Source organism: Mustela putorius, unplaced genomic scaffold (genome assembly GCF_011764305.1).
Source record: "Mustela putorius furo isolate JIRA1106 unplaced genomic scaffold, ASM1176430v1.1 tig00000129_pilon_pilon_pilon, whole genome shotgun sequence".
In the NCBI taxonomy this organism is placed as follows: Eukaryota; Metazoa; Chordata; class Mammalia; order Carnivora; family Mustelidae; genus Mustela; species Mustela putorius.
Window position 1 is genome coordinate 7,478,018 of NW_025421290.1, and position 16,665 is coordinate 7,494,682.

General features: G+C 38.9%; 1 protein-coding gene across 5 annotated transcripts in view; it reads right to left on the bottom strand.

Annotated features, from left to right (window-relative positions):
• Nucleotides 1-16,665, bottom strand: part of TXNDC16 (thioredoxin domain containing 16) — a 106,593-nt gene that overhangs the window by 78,421 nt on the left and 11,507 nt on the right. For 4 of the 5 annotated variants that reach the window (XM_004738789.3, XM_004738788.3, XM_004738787.3 and 1 more), the window contains 4 exons: nt 16,012-16,317; nt 14,327-14,409; nt 9,290-9,363; nt 8,367-8,441 (listed from right to left, as the gene is read on the bottom strand). In XM_004738789.3, the coding sequence (XP_004738846.1) occupies nt 8,367-8,441; nt 9,290-9,363; nt 14,327-14,409; nt 16,012-16,174 (395 nt within the window). In that variant the 5' untranslated portion in view covers nt 16,175-16,317. The remainder of the gene's footprint in view (nt 1-8,366; nt 8,442-9,289; nt 9,364-14,326; nt 14,410-16,011; nt 16,318-16,665) is intronic. The other variant, XM_004738790.3, reaches the window with a different exon arrangement.

A 16,665-nucleotide genomic window follows, 5' to 3' on the forward strand; every position in this document is an offset into this window, starting at 1 on the left:
CAGGCTCTGCATTCAGCACAGAGTCTGCTGGTCTCTCTCCTTCCCCCTCTGCCCCTAATCCCCGTTTATGCTCATGCTCTCTCTCTAAAAATTAAAGTCTTTTTAAAAATATCTAGTTCATCCTCTAAATTGGAAGGGTAAGAGACTAGTAGTGGTGTCTTGTACACTCATAATCACATCCCAGAGAGAGAGAATTCCCAGTACCATGGGCAGAAATTCACAAGTTGCAGAACCTAGGTTTGATTTACTAACTCTTCTCTTTAATCAAGCTGTTTGTTTAGGACAAAATTGATCTGAAGACTGACAGAACAAACTGCACATCTAGAGGGAGAGAAGAAGACGTATCATGGAAGGTAGGAGGTGCAGAGATGTGGTTTGGGGGAGAAATAGATCATGGGTGCTGCAGAGGGCAGGGAACTCTGGTCACAGAGGAGGGAAGGAGAGAGGGAAAGAGGAATGCACAGGGGACTGCATATGGAAAACACTTCCCCAGAGCAACTGACAGGGAGAATGAGAGGAGCTTATTTTCAATATTTTTTGACAACCAGTGGGGCTCAAAGACTAGAGTTTTAGCTGTCCACAGCAAGATTGGTGTGGATCCTGGCAGGGGCTACAGTTCTCCTGTGGAGAAAGAAGGCAGATAGCCTGGAGGCAGATGTTGATCGTAGGATTCTTTGGAACTCACTAGGAGAGGCAGTTCCCCATTCTTGAAGCGCATCTGGGAGAGATGGACTAAAGAGCCAGCATGCACTGTTTCCCTCTCCACCTCTCAGCATAGATGCAAAGACACCTGCTGAGGGCTGCTAACCTGAACACCAGCTCTTTGTTGCGGTTTACAAACAAACTCCAAACCTCTGCACTTTGGTGTGACTACTCTTCTGGGACAAACCTGTATCACTCTCAGCACAGTGAGACCCTGCCCTATAGGACACTGTAGGACCCCACCATGCCAGGTCCTTAAAGTTTGGAGTTTTAAAACACAACCAGTCTGCCTGGGATAGACCCCAAGGTGCACTGTGCTATCAGGAGGGCAGCCCTGCTGGACAAAGACAGGGTAAAGGCAGGTATCTGAGGGATGCGTAGGACACATGAGGGGAGATTCTTTGCCCTTCCAGGAGGACTTCCTGGACAGTGGCAGGCATATACTCCCCTCTCTAGGGGCAAGAGAGAGGGCTGGCCCCATTTCCCTCCCCCTCCACCTAGCATAAACTAATTTCAATAAGCAGCACAATGCCAACAGTGGTAGGCTAAACAGCTTACACCAAGCCTTGCCCCCTGTGTTCTGTTGCTGCTGCTGCTTTCTTGGACAAGCGTGCCTAAGAACCAGCGTGGTGGGACCCTCTCCAAGAAGACCAGCACAACCCTTCATCCTCCATATACCACATCTACTAAACATAAAGCTCTATAAAGCTTCAGCTCTAGTGGAAATAGCATCAGGTCTCTTTTAACAGAGGGGAGGGTGCCTGGGTGGTTCAGTGGGTTAAGCCTCTGCGTCTGGCTCAGGTCGTGATCTCTGTTCCAGGATCAAGGCCCACATCGGGCTCTCTGCTCAGTGAGGAGCCTGCTCTCTGTCTCTGCCTGCCTCTCTGCCTACTTTTGACCTCTCTCTCTGTCAAATAAATAAATAAAATCTTTTTTAAAAAATGGGTTCCTAGGTGGCTCAGTGGGTTTAAGCCTCTGCCTTCGGCTCAGGTCATGATCCCAGGGTCCTGGAATCGAGACCCACATCGGGTTCTCTGCTTAGCTTCCTCTCTCCTTCCTCCTCTCTCTCTGCCCACCTCTCTGCCTATTTGTGATCTCTATCCATCAAATAAATAAATAAAACCTTTAAAAAAAAAAAAAAAAGACAGGAATACACTAGTTAAAACGTGCCACACTCTGGCCAAGATTCAAACACTCGCCACTGCAGGCAAGGAGAAACTCTGAAGAGGACTGACCTGAAGGAAAGAGAGGCCAAAAACACAGCATCAGAGTATACACTCTGACACACTTCCTGAAGCACCAGGCCCTGGACAGTACAGGACCTCTACTTCATAAAACCATTACTCTCAAGAGCAGGAAAGATAACAGGCTTTCTTCTCTTTCCTTTTTTTTTTTTTTGATACCTTATATATTTATCTGACACAGAGAGAACACAAGCAGAGGGAGCAGCAGAGAGAGAGGGAAAAGCAGGATCTCCGCTGAGCAAGAGGGAGAAGCAGGCTCCTTGCTGAGCAGGAAGCCCAATGTAGGGTTCAATCCCAGGACCCTGGGATCATGACCGGAGCCAAAGGCAGACACTCAACCAACTGTGCCACCCAGGTGCCCCCATAACAGGCTTTCCTAACACAAAGAAGAAAACAGAGACCTATACAAAATGCCAAGACAGAGGAATACATCCCAAAAGAAAGAATAAGAAAAGATCACACTGCCAAGGATCTAATGAAAACAAATATAAGTAATATTCCTGATCCAGAATGTAAAGCAACAATCATAAGGATACTAGCTGGGCTTGAGAAAAGCACAGAAGACAGCAGGGAGACCCTTATCCAAGAGATAAAAAACCTAAAATGTAGTCAGGCTGAAATGAAAACTGCAATAACCAAGATGCAAAACTGACTGGATGTAATGACTACAAGGATGGAAGAAGCAGAGGAACAAATAAGTGATACAGAAGACAAAATTATAGAAAATAATGAAGCTGAAGAGGGAAATAAAAATACTGGATCATCAATGTAGACCTAGGGAACTCAGTGATTCTATAAAGCATAATAACATTTGTATCATAGGAGTCCCAGAAGAATTGGGAAAAGAGGGCAGAAGGTTTATTTGAAGAAATTACAGCTAACAACTTTTCCAGTCTGGGAAAGGAAACAGCTATCCAAATCCAGGAGGCACAGAGAACTCCCATCAAAATCAACAAAATCAGGCCAACACCAAGAGAGATCATAGTAAAATCTGCAAAATCTAGAGATAAGGAAAAAATACTAAGTGAAGCAAAACAAAAGAAGTCCCTAACAAATAAGGGAAGGCGAATAAGGTTAGCAAAAGATCTCTCCACAGAAACTCAGCAGGCAAGAAGAAAGTGGCACGATATATTCAACATGCTAAATGGGAAAAATATACAGCTCTTATGCTCTTCATATCCTCTATCGTGCAAGGCTGTCATTCAGAACAGGAGAGATAAAGAGCTTCCTAGACAAACAAAAGGAGTTTGTCTAGCCTTCAAGAAATATTAAAGGATACTCTCTAAATGGGAAAGAAAGATCAAAAGTGACAAAGACTAGAAAGGAACAAAGAAAATCTCCAGAAACAACAACAAAACAAGTAATAAAATGGCACTAAGTTCATATCTATCAAAAAATCACTCTGAATATAAATGGACTAAAAGCTCCAAAGGACACAGGGTGTCAGAATGGATTAAAAAAAAAAAACCCTTCAATATATGCTGCCTATAAGAGACTCATTTTAGACCTAAAGACACCTATAGATTGAAAGTGAAGGTATGTTGAAATATTTACCATGCAAATGGATGTCAAAACAAAGTCAGAGTAGCCATTCTAATATCAGAGAATCTAGATTTTAAAGAGACTATAACAAGAGAGGAAAAAGGGCACTACATCATAATAAAGGGGTCTATCCAACAAGAAGATCTAACAATGGTAAATATTTATGCCCCCAACTTGGGAGCACCCAAATATATAATATAATTAAATAACAAACATACAGGAATGCATTAGTAATAAAATAATAATAGTAGGGGACTTTAACACCCCCACTTACATCAATGGACAGACGATCCAAGCAGAAAATCAACAAAGAAATATGGCTTTGAATGATACACTGGACCACATGGACTTAAAATAACAGATATATTCACAACACTTCAGCTCAGAGCAGCAGAATACACATTCTTTTCAAGTGCACATGGGACCTTCTCCAGAATAGATCACATACTAGGTCACAAATCAGGCCTCAAATACTACAAAAAGATGGAGACCATACAATACATTTTCCAATAATCTAAAAATCTAAAAAAAAAAAAAATTTTTTTTAAACGAATGGGTAAGGGAGGCTAATTTTCAACAAAGCAGGAAAGAATATCCAACGGAAAAAGGACAGTCTCTTCAACAAATGGTATTGGGAAAACTGGATAGGAACATGCAGAAGAATGAAACTAGACCACTTTCTTACACAATACACAAAAATAAATTCAAAGTGGACAAAAGACCTAAATGTGAGATAGGAAAGCATCAAAATCCTAGAGAACAAAGGCACTATCTCTTTGACATCAACCATAGCAACTCCCTACTACATACATCTCTGGAGGTAAGGGAAGAAAAGCAAAAATGAACCACTGGGACTTCATCAAGATAAAAAGTTTCTACACAACAATGGAAACAATCAATAAAACAAAAAGGTAGCCTTTGGAATGGGAGAAGATATATGCAAATGACATATCAGATAAAGAATTAATATCTAAAATCTATAAAGAACAAACTCAATACCCAAAAAACAAATAACCTAGTTAAGAAATGGGTGGAAGACATCAATAGACATTTTTCTAAAGAAGACATCCAGATCATTCAACATCATTCATCATCAGGGAAATACAAATCAAAACTACAATCAAATACCACCTCAGAATGCCTAAAATTAACAACAAAGGAAACAAGTGGTGTGGCCACTCAGGAAAAGAGTATGGAGGTTCCTCACAAAGTTAAAAATAGAACTACCCTAGAATTCAGTGTAGTTCTCGCACTACTAGATATTTACCCAAAGGATACAAAATACTGAATTGAAGGGATACATGCACCCCAATGTTTATGGCAGCATTACTAAGAACAAGCAAACTATGGAAAGAACACAAATGTCCATCAACTGATGAGTAAAGATGATGTGGTACGTGTATGTGTGTGCATATATGTATATACATAATGGAATATCACTCAGCCATCAAAAAGAATGAAATCTCGGGACGCCTGGGTGGCTCAGTTGGACGACTGCCTTCAGCTCAGGTCATGGTCCCGGAGTCCCGGGATCGAGTCCCGCATCGGGCTCCCAGCTCCACGGGGAGTCTGCTTCTCTCTCTGACCTTCTCCTCGCTCATGTTCTCTCCCACTGTCTCTCTCTCAAATAAATAAATAAAATCTTAAAAAAAAAAAAAAAAAAAAAGAATGAAATCTCGCTATATGCAACAATGTGGATGGACCCAGAGTGTATCATCAAGACAAATGCCATATGTTCTCATGCAGATGTAGAATTTAAGAATCAAATGAACATGGGGGTGGGATAGGGAAGAGGCAACCATAGAACAGAGCTTTAACTATAGAGAACAAACAAGATTGATGGAGGGAGGTGGGCCAGAGATGGGCTAAATGGGTGATGGGCATTAAGGAGAGAAACTGCTTGCCAGGCACTGGATATTTCAAACTGATGGTTTTAGCACCTTAAAGCAGAATGTCAAATTGAAAGGTATTTTTTTCCTCACGGTTATTTGGAAGGTGCGGCTATGACATGGCACATTATCTAGCACAGTTCTTCAACATTCTAAATATCACTACAGAGAATTTTTGTAAAATACTATATTCCACACGTCATTTTTCTTACATTTTAAATTAAAATGAGGACATTGCCTCTTTGCAATTCTACATTTACATTCCCCCCCCCCGCCTCAGTTTCTTCTTCCCATGAGTGTTGGTGTTGTGTCAAATGCTCCCTGAATAACCTGTATGTTGACTACACCTACATCTCTACTCCTCAGTGGTTCAAATTCCCACAGGTCCCTACTGGAGACTCAGGTCTGATGGGCATTCCCCTTATTAAAATATCTTCCCCTGTCAATCTGTTCTTCTTCCTTGCCTACTTCAGATGTTAATCAGAGAGGATTTGGGGTAGAGTAAGATTGGAAAGACAGAAAAGAAGAGATTAGGGATTAGCTTCGAGTTTGTAGTCTTGCTGATTATTACCAAATTAGCCCTTAGCAAATCCAGTTAACTTCACCCCCTAAGCATTAAAAAGAAAATCCCCTCTTTGCTATCTCTATTTTACCTCCCTAGGTTGTATAATAGACACACAATGCTTTCTATGTGTGCTTGGACTTCACAAATCTGTCTCACGTCCACCAGAAAGAGCTCGAAGGTACTAATCTGATTACATCACTTACTGCCTACAACCCTCTAGTGAGCAATCAAACATTGAGGTGGTCAAGATAGTGAGCCAAACTTAAGTAACAATCAAGTCTTTATTCCCTCACTGTAACAGGAGGGCAAGCCAGAGGCCAATAGAGAGGCGCAGTTCCACAGGGCTCCATTCCTTGCCACAACCACCATGGGCCAGCATTAGGCAAGGGTCAGGTGGATGCAGTCACATGCATGGGGGCACCTCATTCCAAGGGGCCCCAAACAAAAGGCTCTTGACTATAGACTTGTGGTCCAAGGGGAAAGGAAGGGGGAAGAGCCAGACACGGAAAGATACTGAGTCAAGTGGAGGAAAGTGCCTCAACCAAAGACCTCTGATAAGAAGGTCTTAGCAAATGTGCCTAGGAGGTGCCTCAGTCAAGGTCCCTGATAAGGAGGCCTCTGTATAGGGACACCTGGGCTAGAAATACAGGTTACATATGAGCATGTCTGGCCTAGGTGCCTGAGTCCTAGATCTCAATTTTTTTAGAAAATAATGCACTGGGCACACAGCCAGGCTGGTGCGGGCAGGGCACGTTTCCCCTATGAGAGCTGCCAGACAAAGACCGTAATTGCCTATGGTCATGACTCATAGGTCACACAAGGATTCTGGCTTGGAGCTAAACTCCTCACTCTTCAGTGGCTACTCCAAAGCCTTAACTTCTTCACATGGTAAACAAAGATCCTTTCATCTGAACCCCATACCTACTTTTCTGCTCTCCTCTCCTGTTTCACATTTCATACTGCAGTAAAAACTGCACCCCTCCATAGGGCATCCGGGTTTGCTCAGTCAGCTAAGTGTCTGCCTTTGGCTCAGGTCATGATCCCAGGGTCCTGGGATCAAGCCCTATATCGGGCTCCCTGCTCAGCAGGGCATCTGCTTCTCCCTCTGCCTCTCCCCCTGCTCTCTCTCAAAAAAATAAAAATCTTTTAAAAATTTTATTTAAAAAAAAAAATTGCCCCCTCCCAAAGTATTCTAACCTCCATGCCTTTGCTCAGTTTCCCCCGCCTCCCCATCTTCTGTTTCTTCGCCAAGCAAACTCCCGCTTATCCTTTAAGATTCATCCCAAGTGCCACCTCCACCAGGAAGCCTTCTTAACAAATATCCGCCTTCATTCTAGACACAAGAAATTTTTCCCTGTGTTGTGGATCCTTATTCCCTCATACATAGAAGTTGCTACCAATTTACTTATTACTTAATATTTCCTGTTTCTGTATCTGTCTATGCAACAAAACACTATATTCCTAGAGAACAGAAGCCATACCAGCTCTTTGGAATTCCTCTCCAAAATGCCACCACTTACTCTTTACAAGTGGCTTCTTAGTCTACAGGTCTTAGGCTCCATCACTGGCAGGGATTTCTAAAATCTTTTCATTTATATATGATGGGTACTGGAACATTTAAAAGTGTCCATTTTCAAAATGATAACCACAACTTTTCACCTATAAGTTTTGAGTTTCCTGTCATTTAACTTTCACCCATTTTTACGGGAATCCAGTCCAAGAGGAGAAGGAATAGGGTAGCCAAGTAGACAGCAAAGATACCCAATGTCAGCAAAGGTCTAAGTGCCAGCAGTCCTAATATAACATTAAACTGGAAAAGTCCCTGTAACCTGTATCCCTGATTAAGTTGTAGCTTCTAGCTGTGTCACTGAGGAGGAAACCAGACTCCATTCAGGGGGAGAATACAAGAATGGACTCCTCGTGGGCCTAAATCCTAGGTGTAAAGATTCCATGCCAGGGAAGTTAAATTTAGATTCTCTCTCTCTCCCTCTCTCAGTAAACACTAAGATGTGTGCTGGGACTATTTGCACTGTTTCTGCACCTACCAAGTAGGCACAGAGCTACACACTCCAGAAAAATCTGGCTGGGATGAGAAGCAAGCCAGACATTTTAAAAATCCCAGTGAGAATAGCAAAATGAGCTTCTTACCTGGTAAAAACCTTACTCCACAGTTATACTCAAAAGGAAAAGCAATACTATCACCATGTGATTATGTCCTCTCCTATTTCCTACATAAAAATGTTTTTGTATCCTCTGCCATTCAAGACATTTGAGATCTTCTACATAGGGAGAAGATAGACCAGTAATATATGTGAAATGAATGCCTACAAATATAATGTTAAAACCCTAAAATATTTTAATGGACTGTGGTAGCCTCTAATGAAATCAAGAGATAAACAAATGAATGGGTACCTCCATACTTACAAGAGAACATGAGCAACGATGGCATTCACATCAAACAGAGTATCAGGAGGGAATTCTCTAAGTAAGATGTTGCCCCTACAAAAAATTTCAAAAAGCATTACAGAAATATTCCCTTGGAATTCATTTTTCTTGTCTTTCTAATACAGTAGGTTGTAAGTTCTTTGATGTCAGAGCCTGAATGTTATCTATTACCCCATGTTCCTCCCCTACCAGCATGCTGACCGTAAAACACACAAAAATATTTATTGAATATTTACACTCAATAAATACATTGACTTTGAGGAGCTTAGACCCTGGGCTAGGCAAAAAGACTGGGAAAAACACATGAGTCTCAACAAGGCTTCCTACCAACTTCCCAGTCATAGATACACACATTCCCTAAATGGGCTGGGAAAGAAGACAAGTTGCAGAGAAAAAGAAGTGTCCTTAGCAGTTGATCTCTGAGGAGACAGAATCTGTCCCCTCTTCTTAGGCCAAATCCAAATAGTTTGGGAAAAAGACTCTGAGAAACCTCAGAGAGACTAGCATACCAAAGTGGAGAGGAATCTTTAACTGGGACATTGGCAGATCTTTCAAAAATACATTTCTTCCACACCCAAATATGGACCTGACAGATCTACTCAAAACACTAAATTTGTTAAGTGATTACTTTTTAGGCACTTATATAGTAGGAATTTACATAAGAATTCTCATGTAATATTCAAAACAAGCCAATGAGGTAGGTTTTAGAGTTATTTTATCTCATTTTATAGATAAGAAAGCTGAAGCACAGGTAAAAAAAATCTATGGCTTAGACTGTTTGCTAAGCTTCATATGACTCCTACTGCATGCAACTTTATTCTGACTTAGTGATATTTTGTATATTTTAACATTCTAGAAGTATAGCTTTATATCTGCCTATCACACTCAAAAAAATACTTTACCTGAATAAATATGCTTTCATCGAATCCTTCTCTTTTCCACAGTATCTTGATGTTTCTTCTTTGACACAATTAACCTTTAAAAGATTATATTTAAGGTTTAGAGTATATATCAGAAGGTCAAGTTTCTTGGTTAGGGAAACAAGAAGGAAAATTAAGCAGTACAGTCTGTCTCCAGGTCAGATTTTTTATTTTACTTTTCTTTCTGATTTGTATCCTATAATTGCTCATTTATTCAAGTGCTTGAGGTAACCCTAAGGAATTATTTCTACACCTAATAGTTCTATTTAATTGTACTTAAGCATTTACATTTAACTCATCCTTATGGAACAAGTTGGAGGTAACCAGGTAGAAAAGGAAAGAAACAATTAAGACAGGGCAAAAAATCATGAGTAAAAGCCAAGAAGCAGAAGTAAGTGGTAAGTTGGGAGCATGAAAGCATCTCAACAGCTGGAATACAGATACTGTTGGTTTCTTACCCCAAATCCATCCTTCTCTTTTGTTTTACTAACAGAACTTCTCTAAACCCAAGTGCCCCAATGAAAGACTTTTCCAGACTCCCCAACAGGTACAGATGGCTGAACAGTGTTTGAAGTCACTGGCATTGAATTCCAGATGGTTCCTAAAAGGGAGCTGACTTACACTCTTTTCCCACTTCTTTCTGACAAAAAACAGACAAGGCAGCTAGGGCACCAGCAGTAATCATGGACCATAAAACATCTTGAAAGGAGAAACCCTTGCTGAGGATGGTGCCACAGAAACAATGAACCTTAATCACTGATGACATTAAAGCAGCCATAACAGCCCTTGATAGTTTATAATCTAGACTCTGTGAAAAATAGAAGGATAATCCTGGCAGCAACATGAAGACACAATGGAAGGCAAGTGAGCGCAAAGATAAGGAGGCAGGTTAAATGAGTATCACATCAGTGCAGGGCAAAGATGACTGGCACCTGAAGTAAAGCAAAGAAGGACAGAAGAGGTTCAAGAGATTTTTCACCAATCCAGCAAGGAGATCTAGCGAGAAGACTGGGCATGTGTTTTTAGCATGGGATAGAGGAGAAAGGAAAGCGATAAAGAGAATGAAGAGGTTTCGAGATGGGGCAAGGAGTAGCTGCTAACAAAACTTAAACTAAGGCTGGAAGAAAAAGTTATTTCATTTTAGACTTTGTAAGTTTTGTTTTTTTTTTTTAAATGGGTTCTGGGTTTTCTGTGTCTCTGTGTGTGCATTGCTCAATTTAATTTTAACAGAGTCTGAAAGGAAGCAGGATGACAAGTGGGGAAGCCATGTTTATTTTCAAAAGCAAGAAAAGGAGAACTGATCCTCAGAAAAAAGTATTAGGAATAGAGAATTAGAATTAAAAGTCAGAATACAGCTACACCCCCCCCAAAAAAAACTGAATGTTAGCAAGAATTTTTACAAGTCAGAGTATAGGGGATGATTGACATTATGACAATAGATTTTTTTTTTCCATTCATCCCATTCAACATATATATGAACACCTACCTAATGTTAGTCAGTCTTCTAGTCACCAGGGGTACAGTTAAGTTCCAAATAAAAATCTTTATCTTTAGAACTTACATTCTAAAAGTAGATACAATTTTAAAAACTAATTAATATGCAGTGTTAAGTCCCATATAGAAAAAAATTCTAAGGGGACAGTGTATGACAGGACACTTTAGATAGGTAACCAAGGAAGGCTTACAGGAGGGAATGACCTTTGCACAAAGAACAGAAGGAATGGAACGATGCATATGATTATATAAATATATGGAAGAGAGAAGTTCTAAGCAGCAGGGAAAATATTTGCAAAGGCCTTATGGAAAAAAAACAATTCTAGCTTGTCCAAGTAACAAAAAAATGACCTGTAGGTTTCAGGAACAAACTGAGCTAGGTAAAGAGACAAAAAATGAAATTAGAGAAGAAACCAGTGTCAGTAAAAGGGAAAGTTTCTATTTTATCCTAATCTAATGGGAAGGGGTAGCAAAGTGACCTGATACATATGAATTATGTGTGGAGAAAAGTTTAGTGGGACAAGAGTTAAAGGAGAAAGACCAATTATTAGAAGGCTACTATAATTTCCCAGATGAGAAGTGAAAAAGATTTAGACGGGGCAGGGTGTGGTGAAAGTATAGGATGTGAGAAGATTTAAGAAGTTTTAATAATAGAACCTAAAGATTTATTGATGGATTGTTTACAACAAAATGAAGAGTCAAGATGATCTAAAGGTTTTTTTGTTTTAAAACCTGCTTTGATGGGACGCCTGGGTGGCTCAGTTGGTTAAGCAGCTGCCTTCGGCTCAGGTCATGATCCCAGGGTCCTGGAATTGAGTCCCACATCTGGCTCCTTGCTCGGCAGGGAGCCTGCTTCTCCCTCTGCCTCTGCCTGCCTCTTTGTCTGCCTGTGCTCGCTCGCTCTCTCTCCCTCTGTCTCTGACAAATAAATAAATAAAATCTTTTTTAAAAATAAATAAATAAATAAAACCTGCTTTGATATAGTAAGATAGCTACACCAGCTTTCTTCTGATCATCACTTACATGATACATCTTTTTCCTTCATTTACCTTGAAGATGTCTGAAGCCTTTATTTTAGGATGAATTTCTAAATATTACAGAGTAGGGTTTGGTTATCATACCCAGCTTTGTCTTAACTGGAACATTTAGTCTAATTTATAATTTATTGTTTCCTTCATCTGCATCTTCTTCCTGAAATCTTAACTTTTAAAGACCATCTCAAAATGCTACTTTTTGTCAAGTTTTTCCTACTACCACACATGACCCTCTGCCCTGATAATCAGGTATGAGCTTCCCTTCCTTTAAACCTAAAATGGCATTTTATTTGTAACTATTACAATGATTGTGTTCTGCTAATTTCTGAAATTATTTGCAAATATATTTTTTCTCCCCTATATAGGATCTAAATTCTCCAAGGAAATAGACCAGATCTTAGTCACATATCTATCTAAAAGACTGAACAAAGTCACCTCATTTCAAGGTCATAAACATTTACCCAGTATCTATTGTGTGCCAGAGAGTGAGCTAGGTCCTCAATATAGGTCTGTCTTATTCCCCAGTCTCCTTTCCACACAGCTTAGCATCCTCAACTGTAAAATCAAGACTTTAAGTTTTGTTAGTTCATAAAGGCAACACCCTGGGCATAAACCTTAATACTCTATTTTAGTTACTAGATACACAGTTATTAGCTACTAGATAAACAACATGATTATCCCTTTTGAATGTCATACCAGCCAAGTATTTCATTTCTAAACTTTAGAACTTTATTAAAAGCACCTTGAAGATGAGCACCATTATCATTCTAGAGTGAAATCAGTTGTCCAAAGTTAACAAAGTTACATATAGAATTGACATAAAAAATATTTTTTTTAAGTAATTAGCAGTGATATAGTAAGAAACAGATAATTGCTTTTTGCCCCTGGTTCCTCACACAGGGCTCTTGAAACCCTTACTATTTCCTGAGTGATAGGGGTATCTTTTGTTCCAATATTTGGTCTTTAACCCCAGTTCCTTATATAAGAGCTTCTAAGAAAACCCCTGTAGTGTTTAAGAGTATCTTTCTGCATGCTAATGAGGTGACTGATCCCTGATGGCTCCTATATAGCTTTGAGATGGAGACTCTTAACCAAAAAGACAAAGGCATGATTAGGTTGAACTTTCTGTCCCACCTCCTACCCTCAGGAGATTGAATTAATCACCACGGGCCAAAGATTTAATCAATCATGTCCACATAATGGAATTTCCATAAAAACCCTAAACAACAGGGCTTAGAGAGCTTTCAGGGCGGTGAACACATCCAAGTACCAGGAGTGGGCACAGTCCAAACCAGAAAAGGACAGAAGCTCCTGTGCTCAAGACATCCAGACCTCACTCTATGCAGCTCATCTATTGGGCTGTTCCAGGGCTCCATCATTTATAATAAACCAGTACTAGTTTTCCCTTAATCCTGCGAGCCATTACAGCAAATTATCAAAGCCCCCAATTTGTAGCCAAGTCAGGCAGAAGTTGTAGGTAACCTGGGAATCCACTCCTTGGGACTGGCATCTGAAGCCGGCAGGGGGAGGAGTCTTATAGAACTGAGCCCTTAACCTGTAAGATCTGGGCTAAGTGGGCGGCTAGTGACAGAACTGATTGGTGTGGGAAAATTCACACATTTATGTCAAAAGTGTTCTCTGGGTAGAGGAAAGAGTTTCCCTTTAATAGCCAAGATTAGTTAACCTTTCTATGCTTCCTGCCCTGGGAACTCTAGCTATAGGGACCAAGTGGGACAGTGACCATCTCTCAAAGGTAGAAGGCTAACGAACTAAGAAAGAATAAATGTACACAGAAAGTTAGGTAGATACTAATCTGAGAGAATTCAATAATCACTGGGTTTTAACCATTCAATTTTCTGAGGTACAAATTCTAAGATTAAATGAAAAGCTCATGGAGCTATCTAATCTATGACACATATGGAAATTTTCCATATACTCAATGACAAGTTTAAACATTTTTTTGAGAAAAAAATTAAATATATCATTTCAAGTTAGTGTGTTTTTACTTTATTCTAAAAATAAAGGGAAAACTGAAACATAAGTAATTATAAAGACTCAGAAGACTAGAAAAGCAATTACCTCAATTTTTATACCTCAGTTTGTGGTCATAAACTGAGCTAATAAACTGAAATTTAATAAATAATTGAATATAGAGATCTATTATAATATATTTGTCAGGCAAAACAAAACAACAAAGCCTAACCATAAGATTGAAAACTGAACCATGGCCTCAATAAAACAGTTTACAAAATAAATTAAATTCTAAGCCAAAGAATTCTGAACAGCTTTTTTTCTTCATGTATTAATTTACACAATAACCTGGAACTATCTTTCAGTGCTTCTGTTTTTTCATACATAAAACGGTAGGAAAAAAATTTTTCCAGTCTGGAAAAAGGTGTGAAACATAAGTATACTTAGATACTCAGCCTTAAGTCATATAATTGTAAAGTGTCTGTCACTAATAATTTAGTAACAAAAAATGTCTTCCTACCTTTGCAACTGAAATTCCATAGTCCTGGAGAGGTTTAACAGCCTCATTCAGTTCTTCAAGAAATACAGAGTTTCTTGGAGAATCTAAAAATAAGAAATGTTTAATGAATGTTTTATGGCTTGCTCCTTAGAAAAGATGAATTTTTAAAGCTAAACCTGAAAGCTGCACACTAAAGAAGAAACAGATCAGTATGCCCTAAAAGTATACAAAACAACAAATAATCAAGTAAACATACCTAGTTATATATTTTTATACCCTTATTTCCTATTGCCTCATCATTCATATTTCTAATGATTTTATGATATATTTTAACTTTGTAAGTACATTTTTTAAATTTCTAAAACAAGGGGCGCCTGGGTGGCTCAGTGGGTTAAAGCCTCTGCCTACTACTCAGGTCATGATCCCAGACTCCTGGGATCAGGCCCCCTATCGGGCTCTCTGCTCAGCAGGGAGCCTGATTCCTTCCTCTCTCTCTCTCTCTCTGCCTGCCTCTCTGCCTACTTGTGATCTTTCTCTGTCAAATAAATAAATAAAATCTTTAAAAAAAATTTCTAAAACAAGAATAGAATAAATATTTAATCTAGGGGCACCTAGGTGGCTCAGTGGGTTAAGCCTCTGCCTTCAGCTCAGGTCATGATCTCAGGGTCCTGGGATCAAGCCCTGCATCAGGCTCTCTCAGCAGGGAGCCTGCTTCCCCGTCTCTCTCTGCCTGCTCTCTGCCTACTTATGGTCTCACTGCCAAATAAATAAATAAAAAATCTTTAAAAAAAAAAATTTTTTTTAATTTAAAGCTAAATTAATTGACATTATTTTTCCAATACCACATACACAACACACATGGATACATGTACAAAACTTTCAAAACAATTTTAAAGCTTTTTTTTTAATGAGAGAAAGAGAGAGAGCATGCATGCAAGTGAGGGGGAGGGGCAGCAGGAGAGGAAGAGAATCTCAAGCAGGCTCCACACCCAGCACAGAGCCCATTGTGGGGTTCAATCTCACCACCCTGAGATCATGACCTGAGCTGAAATCAAGAATCCAACACTTAACTGACTGAGCCACCCAGGCGCCCCTCAAAATAATTTTAAATACCATTTTCAAATGACAATTAGAAGAGAACCAACAGAAATGTGGATTCGTTCCACTTACTAATTCCAAGAATAGTGTTTTTTTCAGGGATAAAGACTTAATGAGACCATTACAATTTTTAGTTATGTTCAACTGGTTATCAGTGTAATTAATGGTACAACTAAAGCAAGGTATTAAACAAAAGTGTTACTAATATATCATTTAAAGTTTTAAAACACTTTTATTTGTTCACTAAAAATACCAAAAAGTATACTTTCAGAAATGACTAGATGAAATTCAGATGTAATTCTACTAATTGGTAATTCTTATCTAGTATTTACTATGGACTAGTCACATGAGTAAATTCATTTAATCCTTACAACAAATTTATAAAGTATTATTTCCTCATTAAAGATATAACAAAAACACAGAGAGGCTAGGTGACTTGATCAAAATCATACAGTGGCAAAATCGGGATTTAAACTCAAGGCAGGCATATTTTAGTAGCAGCTTTATGGCACATAATACTAATCCTGACAATAAATTCCCACTGAGAATATTGATTAAACAGCAATAGAAACATCACAAAAATCATGTAGAATATAAAAAATACTTACCAGCTTGACAAAAATAAGCTAAGGAGGCTTTTCCTGGTTGTAATGTACTGAAATATTTCTGAGGACTCAGTTCTGATAGAGAGCCTACTGCTGACTTACAAAAAATGCACATCATGACAAAAGAGATGCCCACTCTAAATAAATTGAAACTGGAAGACATCATCAGCTGTAGTTGTACATGGGCAGGAGGTTTTGTCTGTTTTTTTCAGTGCTGCGGTTCTGTTGCCTAGGGTAATATCTAGCAAGAGCAGGTGTTCAACAAAGTTTTGCTGAATAAATTTGTTAAACAAATGAATGAAGTAAAATCTGCAAAAAGAATAATATAAGGTATTACTTATATATTTGATCTTGCCAGTACTTTCCTATTTCCTTCTAGTAAATATTTGAGAGGGATGGTATAAAATGACATTGATTTAATAATACTATTGATTTTTGATACTTGCAAAAGATATCAAAGATATCTAGAAAATTCAATATGAAATATTTTGAGTTTAATAGATATTTACTAAAGGATGATAAGTTAATTGTCATTTTTAAGGGTTCTAAAATTAATTCTCAAACATTGTTTAATCCTTGTTTTAAATTAGGCATTTTATCTTTCTCTACCTAGAACAGACTTACAATCAATACCGTTATTTAGTACCATTAAATGGG